General features: G+C 40.2%; 1 protein-coding gene across 1 annotated transcript in view; it reads right to left on the bottom strand.

The window, feature by feature from the left end:
* The window catches only part of Smurf2 (SMAD specific E3 ubiquitin protein ligase 2), a 124,621-nt gene that overhangs the window by 2,422 nt on the left and 102,322 nt on the right, over positions 1 to 19,877 (bottom strand). The window contains exons 11-17 of the mRNA XM_004655119.3: positions 18,114 to 18,309; positions 17,085 to 17,188; positions 12,754 to 12,868; positions 10,138 to 10,316; positions 7,968 to 8,105; positions 4,448 to 4,568; positions 21 to 222 (exon numbers count right to left, since the gene is read on the bottom strand). Of these exons, the coding sequence (XP_004655176.1) occupies positions 21 to 222; positions 4,448 to 4,568; positions 7,968 to 8,105; positions 10,138 to 10,316; positions 12,754 to 12,868; positions 17,085 to 17,188; positions 18,114 to 18,309 (1,055 nt within the window). The remainder of the gene's footprint in view (positions 1 to 20; positions 223 to 4,447; positions 4,569 to 7,967; positions 8,106 to 10,137; positions 10,317 to 12,753; positions 12,869 to 17,084; positions 17,189 to 18,113; positions 18,310 to 19,877) is intronic.

The raw sequence follows: 19,877 nt of genomic DNA, 5'->3' as shown, positions 1-19,877 counted from the left end.
CATGTCCCCAGGTATTTTACCTTGCAGTGCCTTGAAGCCCTGGAGAGGCACTCTAGATGATCCTGTCACAAACTGAAGTAATCGTGCTCGTCGTTCTTCATCAAAAAACTCCACAGCTTTCCAGAACCACTTGACCACATTGCTGTCTGGTGTACAGTGTTTTAACCGGGTATTTACCTTCCAGTCACCGACATCTATCTTGCCAAGTCCACAAATAATGAGCTGTTAAAATATTGCATAAGTGGTAAGCCAGTGGAAACTATAACCATGCCTCCAATTTCTCAACACAAAGCTTGACATTACTCTTCTTTGTTTCCCTGGCATCCCTGACAGAACCTTAGGGCCTCACCAGTTAGGCAAGCACTCAACCACTGAGCTAGATCCTCAGAAACACAGAAGTAGATTTACAGTGAGTTCTCATCTGGAAAACCTTTCAAAATTTATACAACAGGTCCTACAATCAAGAAATTTTATTTATTCATTTATTTTTGTCTTTTTTTCAAGGTTGGATCTTACTCTAGCTCAGGCTGTCCTGGAACTCTTTCTGTAGTTTCAGGCTGGCTGCAAACTCACCGCAGTCCTCCTCCCTATGCCTCCCAAGTGCTGGAATTAAAGGCGTGCTACCACACTGGGCTCTCAAGAGGCAGGGTCTCACTCTAGCTGATCTGGAACTCACTCTATAGTCTCACTACTACTCCTATATCTGCCTCCGGAATGCTGGGATTAAAGGGATACACCACCACACCCAGCTCTCCTGGCCATCTCATTATGAATAATTCAATGGCAAAAAAAATGTAGATAGTACTGAGTCAAATAAATCTTTTTAGATTTGACTGCTAAAAGGTTGATTGCAAGATTAGTAAGAAAAGGATGCCAGGTGCTGCAACACACACCTCTGATCCCAGCACATGGGAAGCAGAGGTGAGGGGATTGCCATGAGTTCGAGGCCACCCTGAGACTACTCTAAGTAAAGCCTGGGCTAGAGTGAAACCGTACCTCGAGAAAAAAAAAAGGACATATATCAATGAATATGTTTTAAAATTATTTGTAGAGTTCAAATACTTGTGCTATTTCCTAGCCACCAGATACATTTAGTACCTTTGGTAGAATGGTTTCCTATATGGCCTAGTAGTTGTAGTTGGCCTGAATTTGTGATCCTTGTGCCTCAGCCTCCTGAGTGCTAGACTGCAGGTATGTACTACCACACTCAACAAACCACTACATTTTTCAAAGTAGTTTAACAGAAAATCAGATGCATTTGCTAAAGGTGCTAATTAGAAAAACAAACCTGGAGTGTATTAAGAATCAGCTTTAAAATTTTATTTTATATATTTGAGAGAGAACTGGCGCACCAGGACCTTCAGCCACTGCACACCAAGTCCAGATGCATGTGCCACCTTGTGTATCTGGCTTAAGTGGGTCCTGGGGAATAAAACCTGGGTCCTTTGGCTTTGCAAGCAAATGCCTTAACCACTAAGCCAGCTCTTCAGCCCCAAAGACCAGCTTTAAACAGAAACAAAAATGTTGACTGCTGAATACAGCTGCTTATTATTATGATGTGGATGTTTCCAAAGGTCCAAGATGGTGAAATATTGTATATTTTATCCTAAGTATTTAACTGCTTCTATGATTTTTGTCTACCAAATGTTTTCTAAAAAACTTAGTGCAAATCCAACTGAGACTAATCTTTTTATCCAAATGAATGTCAATATGGTAGAGATAAATTAATGAGGTCTTATTGAATACTGAAACAATAATCACTAAATCAGGGACAGAAAAAAATTGGCAGAATGTACACATGACATGAAATCTGTTGAAAGGACAGAAAAGGACATATAAAGGAAGAATGTCACAATGGAGCCAAGCATGGTGGTACATGCCTTTAATCCCAGCACTCAGGAGGTTGAGGTAGGAGGATCACAGTGAGTTCAAGGCCACTCTGAGACTACACAGTGAATTCCAGGTCAGTCTGGGCTTGAGTGAAACCTTACATCAAAAAATAAACAAATAAATAAATAAAATTTAAAAATCACAATGGATAAGAAGGTAGGCAGAGGTTGGAGAGATGGTTAAGTGGTTAAAGATGCTTGCCTGCAAAGTCTGCCTGCGTTTGACTCCCCAATACCCATACCAGTACATATGCATAAAGGGGCATGTGGTGGTTTGAGTCAGGTGTCCCCCATAAACTTAGGTGTTCTGAATGCTAGGTTCCCAGCTGATGGAGATTTGGGAATTAACACCTCCTGGAGGGAATATATTGGTGGGGTGGGCTTATGAGTGTTATAGCCAGTGTCCGGCACACTCTTCTGTTCCTGTTGTCCACTTTATGTGGGTCAGGGGGTGATGTCCACCCTCTGATCATGCCATCGTTTTCCCTGTCATCATGGAGCTTCCCCTCAAGCCTGTAAGCAAAACTAAACCTCTTTTTTCCCCACAAGCTGTTCTTGGTTGGGTGATTTCTACCAGTGAACCTGACTGCAACAGTAAAGTGGTACCAGGAGTGGGATTGCTGCTAGATACCTGACTGTGTGGCTTTGGCCTTTTGGAGCTGATTTTCAAGAGGAATGTGGAAGGTTTTGAAAATTTGGCTTAAGAGATGCCTTGCAGTGCTAATAATCTTTTTACTGATTGACTATTCTGGTCAGAGCTGCACGACCTGAATGCAGTAAGAACTATGGACTGTGAGGTTTGGCTTATGAGGGTGAGAAAGAACTTTTGCCTGGACTGGGCTGGTAGTTTGTGTGAGAAACTTGCTGTTATGTCTGTGTCCTTAGAAGTTGTGCAGGGTTGCTTTGCATAGAAATAAACTAGTATGAACAGAGGGATATGGCACAGAAGAAAAAAATCTTTGGGTGGACTGCTGCCTGTTCAACTGCAATTGTGAGATATTACAACCTTTGAGATTGGGCCAGCTGACCTGTGTTGGGGCAACAGGATGAATGTACAATCTTTTGAAGGGGCCTGAGTGCTCAAGGAGTGTCCTGTTCTTCAAAGTCTGCTTTATTCCCCCCTGGATTAACAAATTGGCACCCTACCTGGTATTGTGGAGGATAAGAAATGCAGAAAGAGAGGGTCACTGAGTCTGCAACATGGTCTTGTGTTTTGGAAATGGCCATGGGCAGGCACTGTGAAGCAGATTTGCTGGTTGCCTGCATGGAGACCCCATGGGACCATGAGAATAAACCATGTATTGCAGTGGAGACCCAGTGGAGATGCTAGGACTATGAGACAGCTGCTAAGGAAAGCTGCTGGTCCTGATGAAGTTTTCCAGGACTGTGAGTACCCTAGCTAGAGGGGCAGAATTGGAACTACAGAGACTTGTTACTGGTTAGAACTATTGGACTTGGAGATTTGTCACTGGTTAGAGTTGTTGGACTTAAAGCTACAGAGTTTGATGTTTGCCCTGGTTGTTGTAAATCTTGTATTGACTGAATGTTTCTTTGCCATGCCCAATGCCATCTTTTGCAGTGTAAATGTTTATTCTGTGCCATTATGGGTTTTTGGGGGGGATTATTCTGGTACTATGGCTTAGTTAAAAGACCTTGGACTATGGAGATGTATGAACATCACTGGAATTGATAAAAAAAAAAAAAAATTATGGGGACTTCTAAAGTTGGATGAATGCATTGCATTTTGCATCATGTATAGTTATCAGTTTATGGGGGCCAGGGGCAGAATGTAGTGATTTGATTTAGGTGTGCCACATAAACTTAGGTGTTCTGAATGCTGTGTCCCCAGATGATGGAGATTTGGGAATTAATGCCTCCTGAAGGGAATGTATTGGTGGGGGCGGCCTTATGAGTGTCCCCTTGCCAGTATTTGGCACACTCTCTTGTTCCTGTTGCCCCCCTTATGTGGGTCAGGGGATGATGTCCACCCTCTCAGGTCATGCCATCATTTTCCCTGCCATCATGAAGCTTCCTCTCAAGCCTATAAGCCAAAATACACCTCTTTTCCCCACAAGCTTCTCTTGGTTGGGTGATTTCTACCAGCAATGTGAATCTGACTGCAACAGGGCACATGGTCTGGAGTTTATTTGCAATGGCAAGAGGCCCTGATATACCCTCTCACTCAACTAAATTTAAAAACAATTTTTTTTTTGCATTTTGTTTTTTCAAGGTAGGGTCTCACTCTAGCCCAGACTGACCTGGAATTCACTTTGACATCTCAGAATGGCCTCAAACTCATGGCAGTGCTCCTACCTCTCCCTCCCAATTTCTGGGATTAAAGGCATGTGCCACCATTCCTGGCTTAAATATATTTTGTTTAAAACAGTGTCACAATATAAGATAGCTTACTAACAAAATTCCAAAACACAAGTTTTATCCTATAAGAATTCTCTTGGCATGGAACCATAAAGCTTCAGAAGCATTAGAAATGCAACTTTCCTCAAAATAATACCCAGTCTTTCCTTGTTGCACTAGAGATAATGTAACAATACACTGACCTCTAGTTCCTTCTCATCAAAGGTCTTCAGCAGATGTTGTGGAATTACTTCGTTAAATCCTTTCTGCAGAGCCAGGAATTGAGCTTCAATGCCTCGTAGAAATCTCCAGTTCACATAAAGTCTGTAACATTGGGCAGGAGCTTCATACAATCATATATATTCAGATTTGGTAATTTATATAAGTCTGTACTTTAGCAATATTGTACTTTACAAGCATCTATCATCAAAAATTTAGTCTAATAGCCCAGCTGTAGAGCCCAGCATACCTAAGGCTCTGGATAAAATCTCTGTTTCCCAAGAGAGTAGAGAGAAGGGAGAAGGCACAGAGCGAAACAAAGAAAACAAATTTAGTCTAATGTTAGAAAAAAGTTTAAAACTCATTAATGGGGAAAGGGATCAAAAACTCAAAGACAATATAATGTACATAAAAAGTGGTAACCTTGGGACTGGAGAGATTACTTAGTGGTTAAGGCACTTGCTTGCAAACCCTAAGGACCCAAGTTCGATTCCCTAGTACCCACATAATGCCAGATGCACACATATCTGGAGTTTGTTTGCAGTGGCGAGAGGCTTTGGTGCACCTCTTCTCTCTTCTCAATCTGCCTCTTTCTCTATCTCTCAAATAAATAAATGAATGAAATATATATTTTTAAAGCAGTAACCTTCTACTAGCAGTTATCAATGAAAAACTCTCAAACCAGGCCTGGTAGTACAAGCCTAGATTCCAAATTACTAGGGAGGCCAACATAGGAAAATCACAGGTTCAAGGGCTGCCTGAGCAACTTGGTAAGAAAAATCCTGTGTTTCAATGTTTAAAGTAGTAAAAAGAGGGCTGGGGGAAGAGGGGCTGGAGAGATTGCTTAGTGGTTAAGGCACTTGCTTCTGAAGCCTAAGGACCCAGGTTCAATTCTTTAGAACCCATGTAAGCCAGATACATATGGTGGCACACACGTCTAGTTCATTTGCAGTGGGTACAGGCCCTGGTTAGTCTGCTATCCTCCCCCCACATAAATAAATAAATAAAACATTTTAAGTAGAGGGCTAGGGAAATCAAGGTGGGGCTGGGCTGAAAACCTCCTCTCTGTAGACCAGCTGACTGAAAGCTGGAAAAGGCTGTACTGCATGCAGCCCTAAGAGACAAGAAGTCATCAGTGGTGAAAACAGTGGACACTGGAAGGCTCAAGTTGGCCAAGCCAGGTCAAATGACCGAGTGCGTGCAATAGTGGCATGTCTGCTCTGGGCGAAACCAACTCTCTAATTGGACTGGAGGCCTGCTCTATAGGAGGGAATACATGCCTGGTACTGAAAACCTAATCAAAAGCCTATGGCAGGAGAAGTCATGAGCCTTAGGGGTATAAAGCCTGCTCCTGTCTGGTTAAATGCATATATTATGCTCACCAAACTGCCCAATAAGCACTACATTTAATGTTCATGTTCATATATTAATGCTACTCTCACTTTTGGTTAGAGAAGCTTCTCTTTTCAGATGGCAATGACCACTGGGATGACCCAAAAGGTAAAAGTGCTGAGAAGTGATGGAGAAGTGTCCAGCACTGAAACATTTCTATCACACCCTCCAAGGCTCAGGGTCCACTGTGAAGAGGTGAAGGAAAGAATGTAAGAGCCAAAGGATGGGTACAACTCCTTACAATGCACCTCTCCAGACAGAAATTGGTCTTAATATTCACAATCTCACAATGCCTGTTAACACCTTCACAAGACCCTCATAGTAGGAGAAAAAGACAATGGCATCAAAATAAAGAGAGACTAACACAGAGAAGGAGAGGATATAATGGAGAGTGGAGTTGTGAAGGGAAAGTGGGGGAGGGAATTATCAGTTTATTGTCTGTAAGGACAAACGTTGTCAGAAATAAAATTGTACATTAAAAAAAAGAGGGCTGGGGATGTTAGCTCAGAAGCATTTTTTCTCAAAAAGAAGCATTTTAGGGGCTTTATTTCAAGGTATCATCAGAATGTGCTGAGTGTTTTGTTTAAACATGGGGACAGGATCAGAACTAAAGGGGGAGGAGGGGACAAGAGCATCTTCATGTCTAAAATGAGAATAAATAGTAAAAGCCAATAGTAAGCACTATTTATGTAAATATCCATTGTGCCTTGGAGGCTTAGAAGACATTTAATTTACTAATGAGAATATGTCAAACTACGTATTTTGTATAACGTGTAGGGTTTTGTTTTGAGACAAGGTCTCACTATAAAGTCCAGGCTGGCCTTGAATTTGAGATGCTCCTGCCTCAGTCTCCTGAGAGCTGGGATTACCACATGCAATTCCCCACCCCCAGCTTTTTACTTCTGCTTTGACTGGAATTTAGATCTCACCAGGAAAACCTTTCTCAAATACTTATATGTCAAATTTGTTATCAATATTTCCTTTTCCAACCTTGGAGAAATAGCTCTCTAAAATAAGTTACTGCTGGGCATGGTGTTGCACACCTTTAATCCCAGCACTCAGGAGGCAGGGGCAGGGGGATCGCCATGAGTTAGAGGCCACCCTGAGACTACATAGTTAATTCCAGGTCAGCCTGGACCACAGTGAGACCCTACCTTGAAAAATCAAAAATAAATAAAAAAAATAAATAAAAATAAGTTACTTAACATATCCCTTCCGAGACCTCACTGTTGTTTGCTAGTTGGAAGGGGCAGCCCAACTGTACAGCTGCTATCACTGTTTACCTCATGTACAAATAGTCAGGGGCTATTACTACACTGGTAAAGTATACAGGAACTGATGAGGCCACAATGGATGCTGGGAAGTCACACACTGCTGAAAGTGGGCAAATTCCATTTTGTTCAGAACCAAGCCTAGACCTTAAAAGACATGGCACAAGCTAGGCATGGTGGCACACACCTATAATCCCAGCACTTGGGAGACAGGGAATTCAAGACTATCCTTTTCTATATAGTGAGTTCAAGGCCAACCTGGACTACATGACACTGCCTTACCCAAAAAAAAAAAAAAAAAAACACCCTAGCATCATGCTCATTTGTGCACTGGGAAGACAGCCACTCCATAAGAAGTCTAACTACCTTGCTGGGAGAGACAGGCAATGGAGAGGGAGACATTTTTGACACACATAGGAAGAACCAAGAAGCCCAGAGAGAATGAAGCCCCAATGAGCTCAGATGAGCACCATTCTAGCCAGCTCTCAGTCACCTGAGGCATCCTAGCTGAGGTCACATATGCATTATTCTCTGTCCAAATAACTGGTCTCTAAAATTATGAAAGATAATCAAACAATGATAGTTTTTTTTGTTTTAGTTTTTGGTTTTTCGAGATAGGGTCTCACTCTAGCCCAGGCTGACCTGGAATTCACTATGGAGTCTCAGGGTGGCCTCAAACTCATGGCGATCCTCCCGAGTACTGGGATTAAAGGCATGTGCCACCACGCCCAGCAATGATAAACTAAATTCTATGAAAGCCTACACACTTCAATGTTTTTCTATACCAGTATTCTAGAACACTTTTTAAAATTCTCAACTCTGAAAATGTAGATGTGTTTACCTGACATACTCTTTCTTATTTTCTTCAGTAACAGGAATACTTTTGCCATTTGGTTTAAGTTCATGCTGAATAATTTCTCCATATGCATTATGCTCAACACAAAAGGTATGGTCCAAAACACCTGTAATATCATTCTCACTAGACGAGAAACAGAAAAACAAACATAACTGGGAAATCCAAATCACATGCAGTACAGGTAGATTTGTTAAGCAGATATAGCTACAGTAGGTTTGGTTATTATTTATTTTTCTTCCTTAGGTAGGTTCTCACTCTAGCCCAGGCTGACTTGAACTCACTCTGTAGTGTCAGGCTGGCAATGAGCTCACAGTGATCCTCCTACCTCTGCTTTCCAAGTGCTGGGATTAAAGGTGTGCCACCATGCTCAGCAAACTAGCTATGGTAGTTTTATGACACAACAAATACACAGTCAAATCCTCCTCATAAACACAGGTAACATTTCACTTCCTGAATAATAAGAATAAAGATGGACTTTGCTAGAACCACAAAACAGGAAAATTTCAGTTATATTTGGCATTCAGATACAAGGCCCTACTGAATCTGAGCATCCTCAAAGTGACTAAGCACCTGATCTCCCCAGTGAGAAAGTGATGTATAACTAGGTATTGCCATTCTATACAGATGAGTTATTCTTACTTTCTAAAATGTGTTTCTCATAATCACTGCCTCATTCATAAGCAATGTCAACAGGAATTTGTTATTCTGACAAATATGAACTAAAAGAGAATTTGTTATCATACTGAAAACATTACTCATACTTTTTACATATTGTACTTTTTTACATATCATACTTTTAAATTAAAACAGAATATACAGGTTAAACATTCTTTTATTTTATTTTTTGTTTTTCTTATGGCAGGGTCTCACTGTAGCCCAGGCTGACCTGGAATTCACTCTAGTTTCAGGGTGGTCTTGAACTCACTGCAATCCTCCTACCTCTGCCTCCCAAGTGCTGGGATTAAAGGCGTGATGAGTCACCATGATTGGCAGGTTAAACACTCTTAATCTGAATATCTGAAATCCAAAATGCTCCAAAATCCAAAACCTTTTCAATGCTGGAATGACACCACACAGAGGCAATGCCACACCTGACCTCATGTCATAGATCAAAACAAAGGTGCCCCAAAACCACTGCACTGAACTCCCTTCAGGTCGTGTGTATATAGAAATGAATTTCGTGTTTAGAATTGGGTCTCTATCACCGAAGTACCAAATGCATGCAAATATTCCAAAATCTAAAAAAGTCAAAATCTCAAGGATTACAGATAAGAGATACTCAATCTGTACTAGATTTTTTTTCCTCTTAGAAGTAATATTGAACCAGATATGGTGGCACATGCCCTTTAGTCCCAGCACCTGGGAGGCAGAGGTAGGAGGATCACTGAGAGTTCAAGGCCACCCTGAGACTACATAATGAATTCCAGGTTAGCCTTGTCTAGAGACAGACCCTACCTCAAAAAATCACAAAAAAGCCAGGCATAGTGGCACACACCTTTAATCCCAGCACTCAGGATTCAGAGGTAGGTGGATCACTGAGAGTTCGAGGCCACACTGAGACTACATAGTGAGTTCCAGGTCAGCCTGAGCTACAGTGAGACCCTACCTCGAAAAACAAAAAAACAAAACAACAACAACAAAAAAGAAAAAACCCACAAAACAAAGTACTATTGTGGGAGTATGGACATAACTCAGTGGTAGAGCTCTTGGTCTAGTATGTGTGAAGCCCTAATGTCAATCCCCAGCACCAAAAATAATGACAACACTTGCTAACTTAAACAGTCCTATCACAAAAGCACACTTAAGATTTTATTGTGTATATTTAATTTTTTTTAAAGTACATCTGTTTTAAATAGGGTCTCACCCTAGCCCAGGCTAACCTATAACTCACTATAACTCACAGCAGTTCTCCTACCTCTGCCTCCCAAGTGCTGGGATTAAAGGCGTGCGCCACCACACCTGGATCCATAGTTATTTTTCTATTGTTGTTTTGTTTGTTTGTGAGACAGGGAAAGCTGGCCTTGACCTCACAATCCTTTTGCCTCAGCCTCATGTGCAGGGATGCCAGGCATGTGTCACCACTGCCAGTCTGTATGTTTTAGAAAGGTTCAGATTCTAACTATAATAATAAATAGATACAAGATTTAATACGTACAGTATCCACACCAAGCTGTTATGAAGGTCTGGATCTACTAACTCCATGTCATCCAAAGTAATTGACTTTCCAAGCAACTGTTTATAAAAAGGCAAGGTGAAGCCACCATCAATATAATGTCCATGAAATACAGCCATTCCCATTATTCGTCCAACAAAGTGGAAATAGGACAAATGTTCCTGAAATTGAAAAAATATATATATAAATAAGTTAGAAACTACTTAGAAAGCTTTAAAATAAAAAAAAAACAGATATTAAAGCAACATTAAAATTTTCTTTCTTTTCATGAGTATTATCACATTTATTTATGTATATGAAGGAAGACAGGAGAACAATGGCTTCTTTTAGGTAGTTTATTAGAGATTGAGGCCCAAAGAGAGAACCAGGAGATGCCATCCTACATGACAGCTCGCCCTGGCACAGGAACGGAACTCTTGGCAAAAATGGAACTCATTTCTGACTGAGACTGATCTACTGTGCATCCTGCTATCCACAGTCTAGAGCACTACTTGGACAGAAGCCCAAACGAGCTGGCTCTAGGATCTGCCTCCTTCTCTACAAACCAACCCTTTGCCTATAAAGGCTGCTGTCTTCTTCCCGTCACAGACTCCAACCTCTGTTTTTCTGGCTCTGCAGCTCAGGTCTGCCTCTTCACTTGGCCAGAGAAACATATGAGCCTGACTTCCCCCTCATCCAGCCTGGCTGGGGGAGCATAAAACTATTTCTTGGTCTGCAGGAACTATTCTGCTTGCCTCTGCTTTTATAGTTTGGGGGAACTTATCACTTTGAGTATATGCATGATTTTTCTCTGGTTTCTGAATCTACCACATGCTTATTTTCCTTATACCCCAGATCTACCATGTGGATGTTTTCACTAACTCTAGGTTTTCTACCTGTAGGTTGTCTTTAAACTTGGGTAATATGGTGGAAACTCTTTCTTCATTAGCAATAAAATAACTGAGGCTTAAGTCAATAAGCTTGAAGATAAGTGATGTAAAGATATGATTCCATGTCCTTTGTGTGTATGTATGTATGCACATGCCATGTGCACGCATGTATGGAGGCCAGAGAAGAATGAAAATTGGCTATCTTTCTCTACTACTCTTCTGCCTTATTTCCTTGAGAGACAGTCTCACTGAACTGTAGCTGCCATTTTTCAGTCAGAATAGCTGACCAATGAGCTCCAGAGATTAGCCAGACTCCATGCCCCTCAACACTGGTGTGATGCATGCATGATCACACCCAGCTCTTAATTACATGGGTGCTGTGAAATGAACTCATGTCCTCATGTGTGCACAACAAGTACTCTTACTCACTAAGCCATCTCCCCACCTTTACCATCCCCTCATTTTTGAGATAGGGCTGCTCTAAAACTCACTATGTAAACCACATTGGCCTCAAACCTGTGGTAATCCTTCTGCTTTAACCTCACAAGTGCTGAGGATTCAGGCATGAGCCACTAAGTCTGGCAATGCCATGCCTTTTTAAAAAATATTTTTACTTATTTATTTATTTATTCATTTATTTTCTGAGAGACAGAGAGAATAGGCATGTCAGGGCCTCCAGCTTCTGCCAACAAACTCTTGTGCATCTGGTTTACGTGGATCCTGGGGAATCGAACCTGGATCTTTTGGCTTTGCAGGCAAGCACCTTAACTGCTAAGAAATCTCTCCAGTCCCTATGTCTTTAAAAAAAATCTTTTTAAAAATGTACTTACAAGGAGAAAGGGAAGGGGAGAGAGGAGGGAAGGAAGAAATGAGAATGGGCACACTAGGGCCTTTTCCAACTGTAAATGAGCGCCAGACGAATGCATAATTTGTGCATCTGGCTTTATATGGGTACTAGGAAATTGAATGCAGACTGTCAGGCTTTATAAGCAAGTGTCTTTAACCACTGAGCCATCTCTCCAGACCAATTCCATGTCTTTCTACTTTCAGAATCTATGCTTTTTTCTTTGTCTCACTATGAAACTGAGGCTTGCCTGGAATTCTCAATCATCCTGCCTCCTAAGTGGTGGGATCATACACATGAACCATTATACCTAGCTTGAGAATAACTACCATTTATTTATGTTGTTCTGTGTCATGTCATACTCCCGCTTTTGTGAACAACTATGTTGCTTCCAACTTAGACTATCATACATAATAAACATTCTGGCACCTAATTATTGCATATATCCATGTTTATCTGCTTGAGAGAATTTTCTGTAAGCAGAATTGCTGAGTCAAAGGGTAGGAAGAAAAGAAGACTGGGTTAATTAATTCCTTTGTAATAAACTGAATTGGCATTTAAAACTAAAAAGGCAGAGGTAGCTGAGTGTGGTGACACAGACCTTTAATCCTAGAATTTGGGAGGCAGAGGTAGGAGGATTGTCATGAGTTTAAGGCTACCCTGAGACTACATAGTGAATTCCAAGTCAGTCTGGGCTAGAGCGAGCGGAACCCTACCTCAAAAAGCAAAAACAAAACAAAAGGCAAAGGTAGGAGGATCATCTTGAGTTCAAGGCCAGACTGGGCTAGAGTGAGATCCTATCTCAAAAACCCAAAAGTAAAAAATAATAAAGATAAAAAGCATTACAGGTCCCACTTTAATTCATATCATCACTACAACGCATACCGGATTAACTGCAGAATCAGGATTGATCTGCAACGTGTAGATGTCATCTCTTGAATACTGGAAAAGGCCATAGTATGGATTCAACATTTCATGTGACAAAAGGTACAACCATTCCCTAGAAAATAAGATATGATAAGGAATTTTTTGTTAGTCAATGCATTTCTATTAAGGTATGACAGGCTCTACAGCAAAGAATTTTTAAAAGTTAAAGGAAAATACAGCACTAAACTGTAGAGATAGATAGATAGATAGATAGATAGATAGATAGATAGATAGACAGACAGACAGACAGACAGTCACATTGGTTAAAAAAAACCCTACCATGTTCAAATAAATTTTATTACCCTTTACAATCAGATTATAAAAGTATTATCTAACAGTTCAGCCAGTCATGAGATGTTATTTTAAATGCCAAATACATTTTAATACATGATACAGATTTATATTAGCACATATATACATAAATCAGCATTCATTTCCTCTTCTGGATGGTGAAATGTTTTGTTGCTGTATTATTTTAGTAGTTTCATTACCCATTTCATCATTTTTTACTGTATAAAGCCTGTATCATGACACACAGTCTGAGATCCCATGGCATTTGGTATAAATATGGACACAAAGGCCAGCCTGAATTATGCTGATATGTTTCAAAGGAATTTTTTTCTTTTCTTTTGTTTTTTTGAGATACGGTCTCGCTGTAGCCCAGGCCAACATGAAATTCATATGTAATCTCAGATTGGCCTTGAACTCACAGTGATCCTCCTACCTTAGCCTCCCAAGTACTGGGTTTAATAAAGTCATGTGCCACTATACCAGGCCCAGGTTTTGCTTTTTTTTTTTTTTTTTTTTTTGGTGATACTAGGGACTGAACCCAAATTCTTTAGGGCTTCATGCTAGGCAAGTACTCTACTACTGAGCTATATCCTCAGCTCTCTCTCTTTTTTTTTCCAAGGTAGGGTCTCACTCTAGCTCAGGCTGACCTGGAAGTCACTATGCAGTCTCAGGGTGACCTCAAACTCACAGCAATCCTCCTACCTCTGCCTCCTGAGTGCTGGGATTAAAGGCGTGTGCCACTACGCCCAGCCCTCAGCTCTCTTTATACTTTTTATTTTGGGGGAGACAGGGTCTTGCTAAATTGACAAGGCTAGCCTTAAACTCACTCTGTAGCTCAGGCAAGCCCTGACCTTTATTCCTTCTGCCTTAGCCACCCTAGTAACCTATGCCACCAGGCCCAGCTCCATATTCCCCCTGCCTTTTTTTTTTTTACTTTATTTTTATTTTTATTTATTTATTTGAGGGTGACAGACAGAGAAAGAAAGAGGCAGAAAGAGAGAGAATGGGTGCCCCGGGGCCTCCAGCCACTGCAAACAAACTCCAGACGCATGCACCCCCTTGTGCATCTAGCTAACGTGGGTCCTGGAAAATCAAGCTTTGAACAGGGGTCCTTAGGCTTTACAGGCAAATGCTTAACCACTAAGCCATCTCTCCAGCGCCTTTTCTTAAGTTTTCTATTTGTTTGAGAGAGAGAGTAAAAAAGAGAAAGGAAGAGGCTGATAGAATGGGCATGCTAGGGCCTTCGCTGCTTCTTGGTTTCAAAGGCATATCAATTTTTTTAAAACTTCACAATAAATAGCGCTACCATTACCAACTTACTAAATTCCTTATATTTTCATAGTATAAAAGCTAACTAGGGGCTACAGAGATGGCATGGCTCAGCAGTTAAAGGCATGTGCTTGCAAAGCCTGAGGGCCTAAATTCATTTCTCCAGAAACCAGGTAAAGCCAGATGCACAACATGGTACATGCATCTGAAGCTCATTTACGTTGACAAGAAGCCCCATTGCACCCATTTTCTCTCTTTCTCTCCCTCTCTCACTCAATCTCTGCTTTCAAATAATAAATAAGTATATATATATATATTTAAAAAAAAACTAACTTGTGGAGCCAGGCATGGTGGCATATGCCTTTAATCCCAGCACTTGGGTGGCAGAGGTAGGAGGATTGCCATGAGTTCAAGGCTAGCCTGAGACTACATAGTGAATTTCAGGTCAGCCTGACCTAGTGTGAGACCCTACCTTGAAAAACAAAAACAAAAAACAAAAAACAAAAGCTAACTTGTGGCTGGGCATGGTGGCAGATGGAAGCAGAGGTAGGAAGATTGCTATGAGGTTCAAGGCCAGCCTGGAACTAGATCCAGGTCAGCCTGGGCTAGAGTGAGAACCTACCTCAAAAAAACTAAAAGATGGGGCTGGAGAGATGGCTTAGCGGTTAAGCACTTGCCTGTGAAGCCTAAGAACCCCGGTTCGAGGCTCGGTTCCCCAGGTCCCACGTTAGCCAGATGCACAAAGGGGGCTCACACGTCTGGAGTTCGTTTGCAGAGGCTGGAAGCCCTGGCGCGCCCATTCTCTCTCTCTCCCTCTATCTGTCTTTCTGTGTCTGTCGCTCTCAAATAAATAAATAAATAATTTAAAAAAAAACTAAAAGAAAAAAAAAGCTAACTTGTTATTCAGTTTAGAAAAAAATGAAAATAAAATCACTAATCTAAGACTTAAGAGCTATAGTTCTCATCTCACTTTTCAAATATCAACTATGAAAAATTATTTAAATGATATGCTTTGACATTATGGATTAACTAACTCAGGAGGCTGAGGCAGAAGGACAGCCATGAGTTCAAGGCTAGCCTCGAGTTACAGAGTGAGCTCCAGATTAGCCTAGCCTACAGTGAAACCGTGCCCCAGGGGAAAAAAAAAAAAAATCTAGGGCTAGTGAGATGACTCAGTGGTTAAAGGCACTTGCTAACAAAGTCTGTTAGTTCAGATTCAATTCCCCAGTCAGCACCCAAGTAAAGCCAGACACACAAGGTGGTGTATCCATGTAGAGCTCTCATATTCTTGTTCATATTCATATTCTCTCTCTCTTAATTAAGTTAAAAAATCTAAACCTGTCCATGTTTAGGTAAAAGATTAATAGAAAGTCTGCAGGCAAATACAGTAATGCTAACAATTATGAAACTTAATGAAAACCTAGTTTAATTTAAATTGGAATTAAAATAGGGGAAGCAGAACTCTTGTACACTCTTCAGAATATTTCAATTCAGAGTTATGTTTCTCCTACATTTATATAAAAGTAAATTTTCACACCTGAAAAATCAGATAGTATATATTATCAGAACTAATTATATACATACACATACACACACACACACACACACACACACACACACACACACATATGGCAGAGCAGTATACCTTCTGTATTGAAGCAGTCTAAGGACCGTCATGAGACATACATGTATACACATATGAACATGCAAAACATGCCTGTTTAGTAAAGTTAAAAAACATGACAAGCCAGGCATGCTGACACACATCTGTAATCCCAGCATTCGGGAGGCAGAGACAGGAGAATCACTGTTGAGTTCAAGGCCAACATGGGACTACAGAGTGAGTTCCAGACCAAACTTGGCCTACCCCCCCAAAAAAAAATCCATGAGGGCTGGAGAGATGGCTTAGCAGTCAAGATGCTGTGAAGACTAAAGACCAAGATTCAGTTCTCCAGTACCCACATAAAGCCAGATGAACAAGGTGGCACATGTGTCTGTAGTTCATTTACAGTGGCTAGAGGCCCTGGCACACCCATCCTCTCTCTCTCAGATAGATAGATAGATAGATAGATAGATAGATAGATAGATAGATAGATAGATAGATAAAAAGACACAAATAATCTATAAAAAATGGCAAAGGAAACTATTCATTTTAAGACAATATATCAATAAAATCTCAAGTTTATTCCTGACAACATAAAAAAGAAATAACAAGTGCCAAACAGAAGTAAAACTACGAGTCTGGCAAGCCGTACCAATAGTCCATGAAGGGCTGTGTTGTCTAGTTTTCAAAGAAAGGCTCACTGGACTTAGATGATCCATTAAATACTTTCTTGGTAGAAGTCCTATCCTAATCTAATCATGAATATATCCATCAGGATTTCCTCTGTATTACAAATATTAGAGAATTTTATACTAGAAAATAAATGTTCATGAGAAAGTTATCATAGGAAGTATCTTTTAAATTTTTTATTTATTTATTTGAGAGAGACAGACACAGAGAGAAAGACAGATAGAGGGAGAGAGAGAGAATGGGCGTGCCAAGGCTTCCAGCCTCTGAAAACGAACTCCAGACGCGTGTGCCCCCTTGTGCATCTGGCTAACGTGGGACCTGGGAAACCGAGCCTCGAACCGGGGTCCTTAGGCTTCACAGGCAAGCGCTTAACCGCTAAGCCATCTCTCCAGCCCGGAAGTATCTTTTAAATAAAGATCCATTGACAAGTCTTTACCTGGCAACCCCTCCATAGTCAAGGCCTTCTTCTCCACGAAATTTTATCATTAATCGCTTCCAGAGATCTTTTGGTCTCATTTTCATGACCTGTCGATATGATTCCTGAAAAATTAATATTAATATACCTTTATTATCAGGCACTTTTAGCCTATTATTTAAATTTTCCCTCTCATAATCACAAAATTAAGTTAAGGTGAAATATGTATATCAAATCAATGGATAAATTCTCTAAGTTTTAAACTTCATGTAACTTTTAAAATTGAAATAAATCAGGCTTACTTCTATTGAAAGTAATGCATTTAATAAATATGAAAAACATACTAGGTGAAAACTTTGTATTTTATTTCTATAAACTATACTAATGGTTCCACTAACATTAAAATCAAAACTTGTAAGTAGTTAATTTTTATAAGTTGGTTGACCTAATTTTAGGCCACAGCACCAGTAGAAAGTAAATGTGAAGCCAGGCATGGTGGCACCCACCTTTAATCCCAGCACTAGGGAGGCAGAGGTAGGAGAATCATTACAAGCAAGGCCAGCCTGAGACTGCCTTTAATCCCAGTGCTTGGGAGGCAGAGAAAAGAGGAGCGCAGTGAGTTTGAGGCCACCCTGAGACACATAGTGAATTCTAGGTCAGCCTGGGCTAGAGTGAGACCCTACCTCAAAAAAACAAAAAGAAAAAAGAAAGCAAAGTCTGTAAGAATGTAAGTAAAATCATTAATGTGATGTTGATTATATAGGTAACTTTATATCGTTTGGGGGTGAGACAGGGTTCATGCAACCCAAGATGGCCTTGAACTTGCTATATAGTTGTTGAAGCTGGTGTTGAAATCTTGATCTACCTCCAGAGTACTGGGATTACAGGCATTCACCCCCACACCTAGGAATATGTCTTAAAAAAAAAAAAAAAACTGGCTTAATCCATTTTACTTTTCTTATATAAAAACCCCATATTGGGTTGCAAAGTATTCTTATAAAAGAAGGTAAAACAATTTCTCCTATTTTAAAGTAAGACTTGTATATTTACCTCAAAAATTTCTTCTCTAGAAACCTCAATGCGACAGTGGCCTGCCTGAGGCTGTTGTTGGGAAAGCTCTTGCCTCAAGATTTTTAGTTTCTGAACCAGGTCTCGCTTGTACCTTGGCACTGTCAGACACTCTGTGTCGTCAGGGCACAATGCCACCACTTGCTGTTGTTGCTGGTCTTTCAATTGGTTCTGCCGACTGAAAGTTAACAGAAAAGTTATATGAAACTTTGAAGTAAACAGAAGTATTATAAAAGCATTTTACACAAAAACATGCCAATTTCACATTTAAAACAACATCAGACTATAAAACAAACCTATAATCTTCCAAGGCTTATTAGGGCAAACTTTTAGCCTGATAGAATGATATAAATACAACTTTAGTTTATACAAATGCTAAGAACAAATTTTTTTGTTCGTTTTTGTATTTTTGATTTCCAAGGTAGGGTTTCACTCTAGCCCAGGCTAACCTGGAATTCATTATGTAGTCCCAGGGTGGCCTCGAACTCACGGTGATCCTTCTATCTCTCTCTGCCTCTCAAATGCTGAGATTAAACGCATTTGTCACCACACCTGGCTGCTAAGAACAATTTTGTTAATGTTTTATTTTTCTTTACTTACTTGAGAGAGAAAAATAAGGAGAGAGAGAAAAAATGGATGTGCTAGGGCCTCCAGCTACTACAAACAAATTCCAGATGCATGAATCCCTTTGAGCATCTGGCTTACATGGGTTCTGGGGAATCGAACCTGGGTCCTTTGGCTTTGCAGGCAAGTACCTTAACCACTAAGCCATCCCTCCAGCCCAACAATTGTTCTATATCATTTCCATTTCTTGTACATCATTCCATCATCTACTTTAACATTTTGCAGATGCCCAACATTCCTTGTTATTTAGTGTCCATCTTTCTGGAAGAACAAAACAAAATTGCAAACTGGCAGCTTAGCAGAAACCCTTCCCTCCTACACCTGTATCACCGAAGAATGTGGGAGATCACATGTAAGTTACTGACACAAAAAAATAAGCACTTCACCAGCAAGTGTAAGTGCTTTATAAAATGATTATTTTTGTGAGTAGTAAAAGTACAATTTACCACTTTAACTATTTTACATGGACATTTTAGTGGACTGAGCACATTCACACTATAGTGCCAAAGTGACTTCTACCCACATATATATGGTTCACTACAATCTTCTACTGAATGTATTTAATATATTAAAATTTATTATTCTTCTGGAATAAAACACTATATTTTAGCTAAACTTTATAAAGACCCTTATGATATAATCAAATAAATAATTCTAATTAAAAGATAGATAGGGTTGGGAAGACAGCTAAATAGTTAAAGGCAACTTGCTTGTAAAGTCTGCCGGCCTGGGTTCAATTCTCTGGAGCCCACTTAATGCCAGACACATAGTGGCACATATGTTTGGAGTTCATTTGCCGTGCAAGATGCCCTGCTGCACACATACTCTTTTTCTTTCTTTCTTTCAACATTAAATAATACAAAACATACAAAAAATTTGTTACTGGTGTCTATGCAGTTATTGAGCAAGACAGCTAATTTAAAATTAATTTTACACAAAACAGACAATATCCTTAACCAAAAGGTAAAGGACAATAGTAAAACACATGATAAAAATACATGAAAATTGCTTCCAGAACTTGACATGGTGGCCCATACTTTAAATCCTAGCACTTAGAAGCCTGAGGCAGGAGAATTACCACAGGTTTAAAGACAGTTTGAGTTATATAACAGGATTCTTTTT

This window comes from Jaculus jaculus, chromosome 9 (genome assembly GCF_020740685.1).
Source record: "Jaculus jaculus isolate mJacJac1 chromosome 9, mJacJac1.mat.Y.cur, whole genome shotgun sequence".
In the NCBI taxonomy this organism is placed as follows: domain Eukaryota; kingdom Metazoa; phylum Chordata; class Mammalia; order Rodentia; family Dipodidae; genus Jaculus; species Jaculus jaculus.
This window is presented reverse-complemented; position numbering and strand designations above follow the sequence as displayed.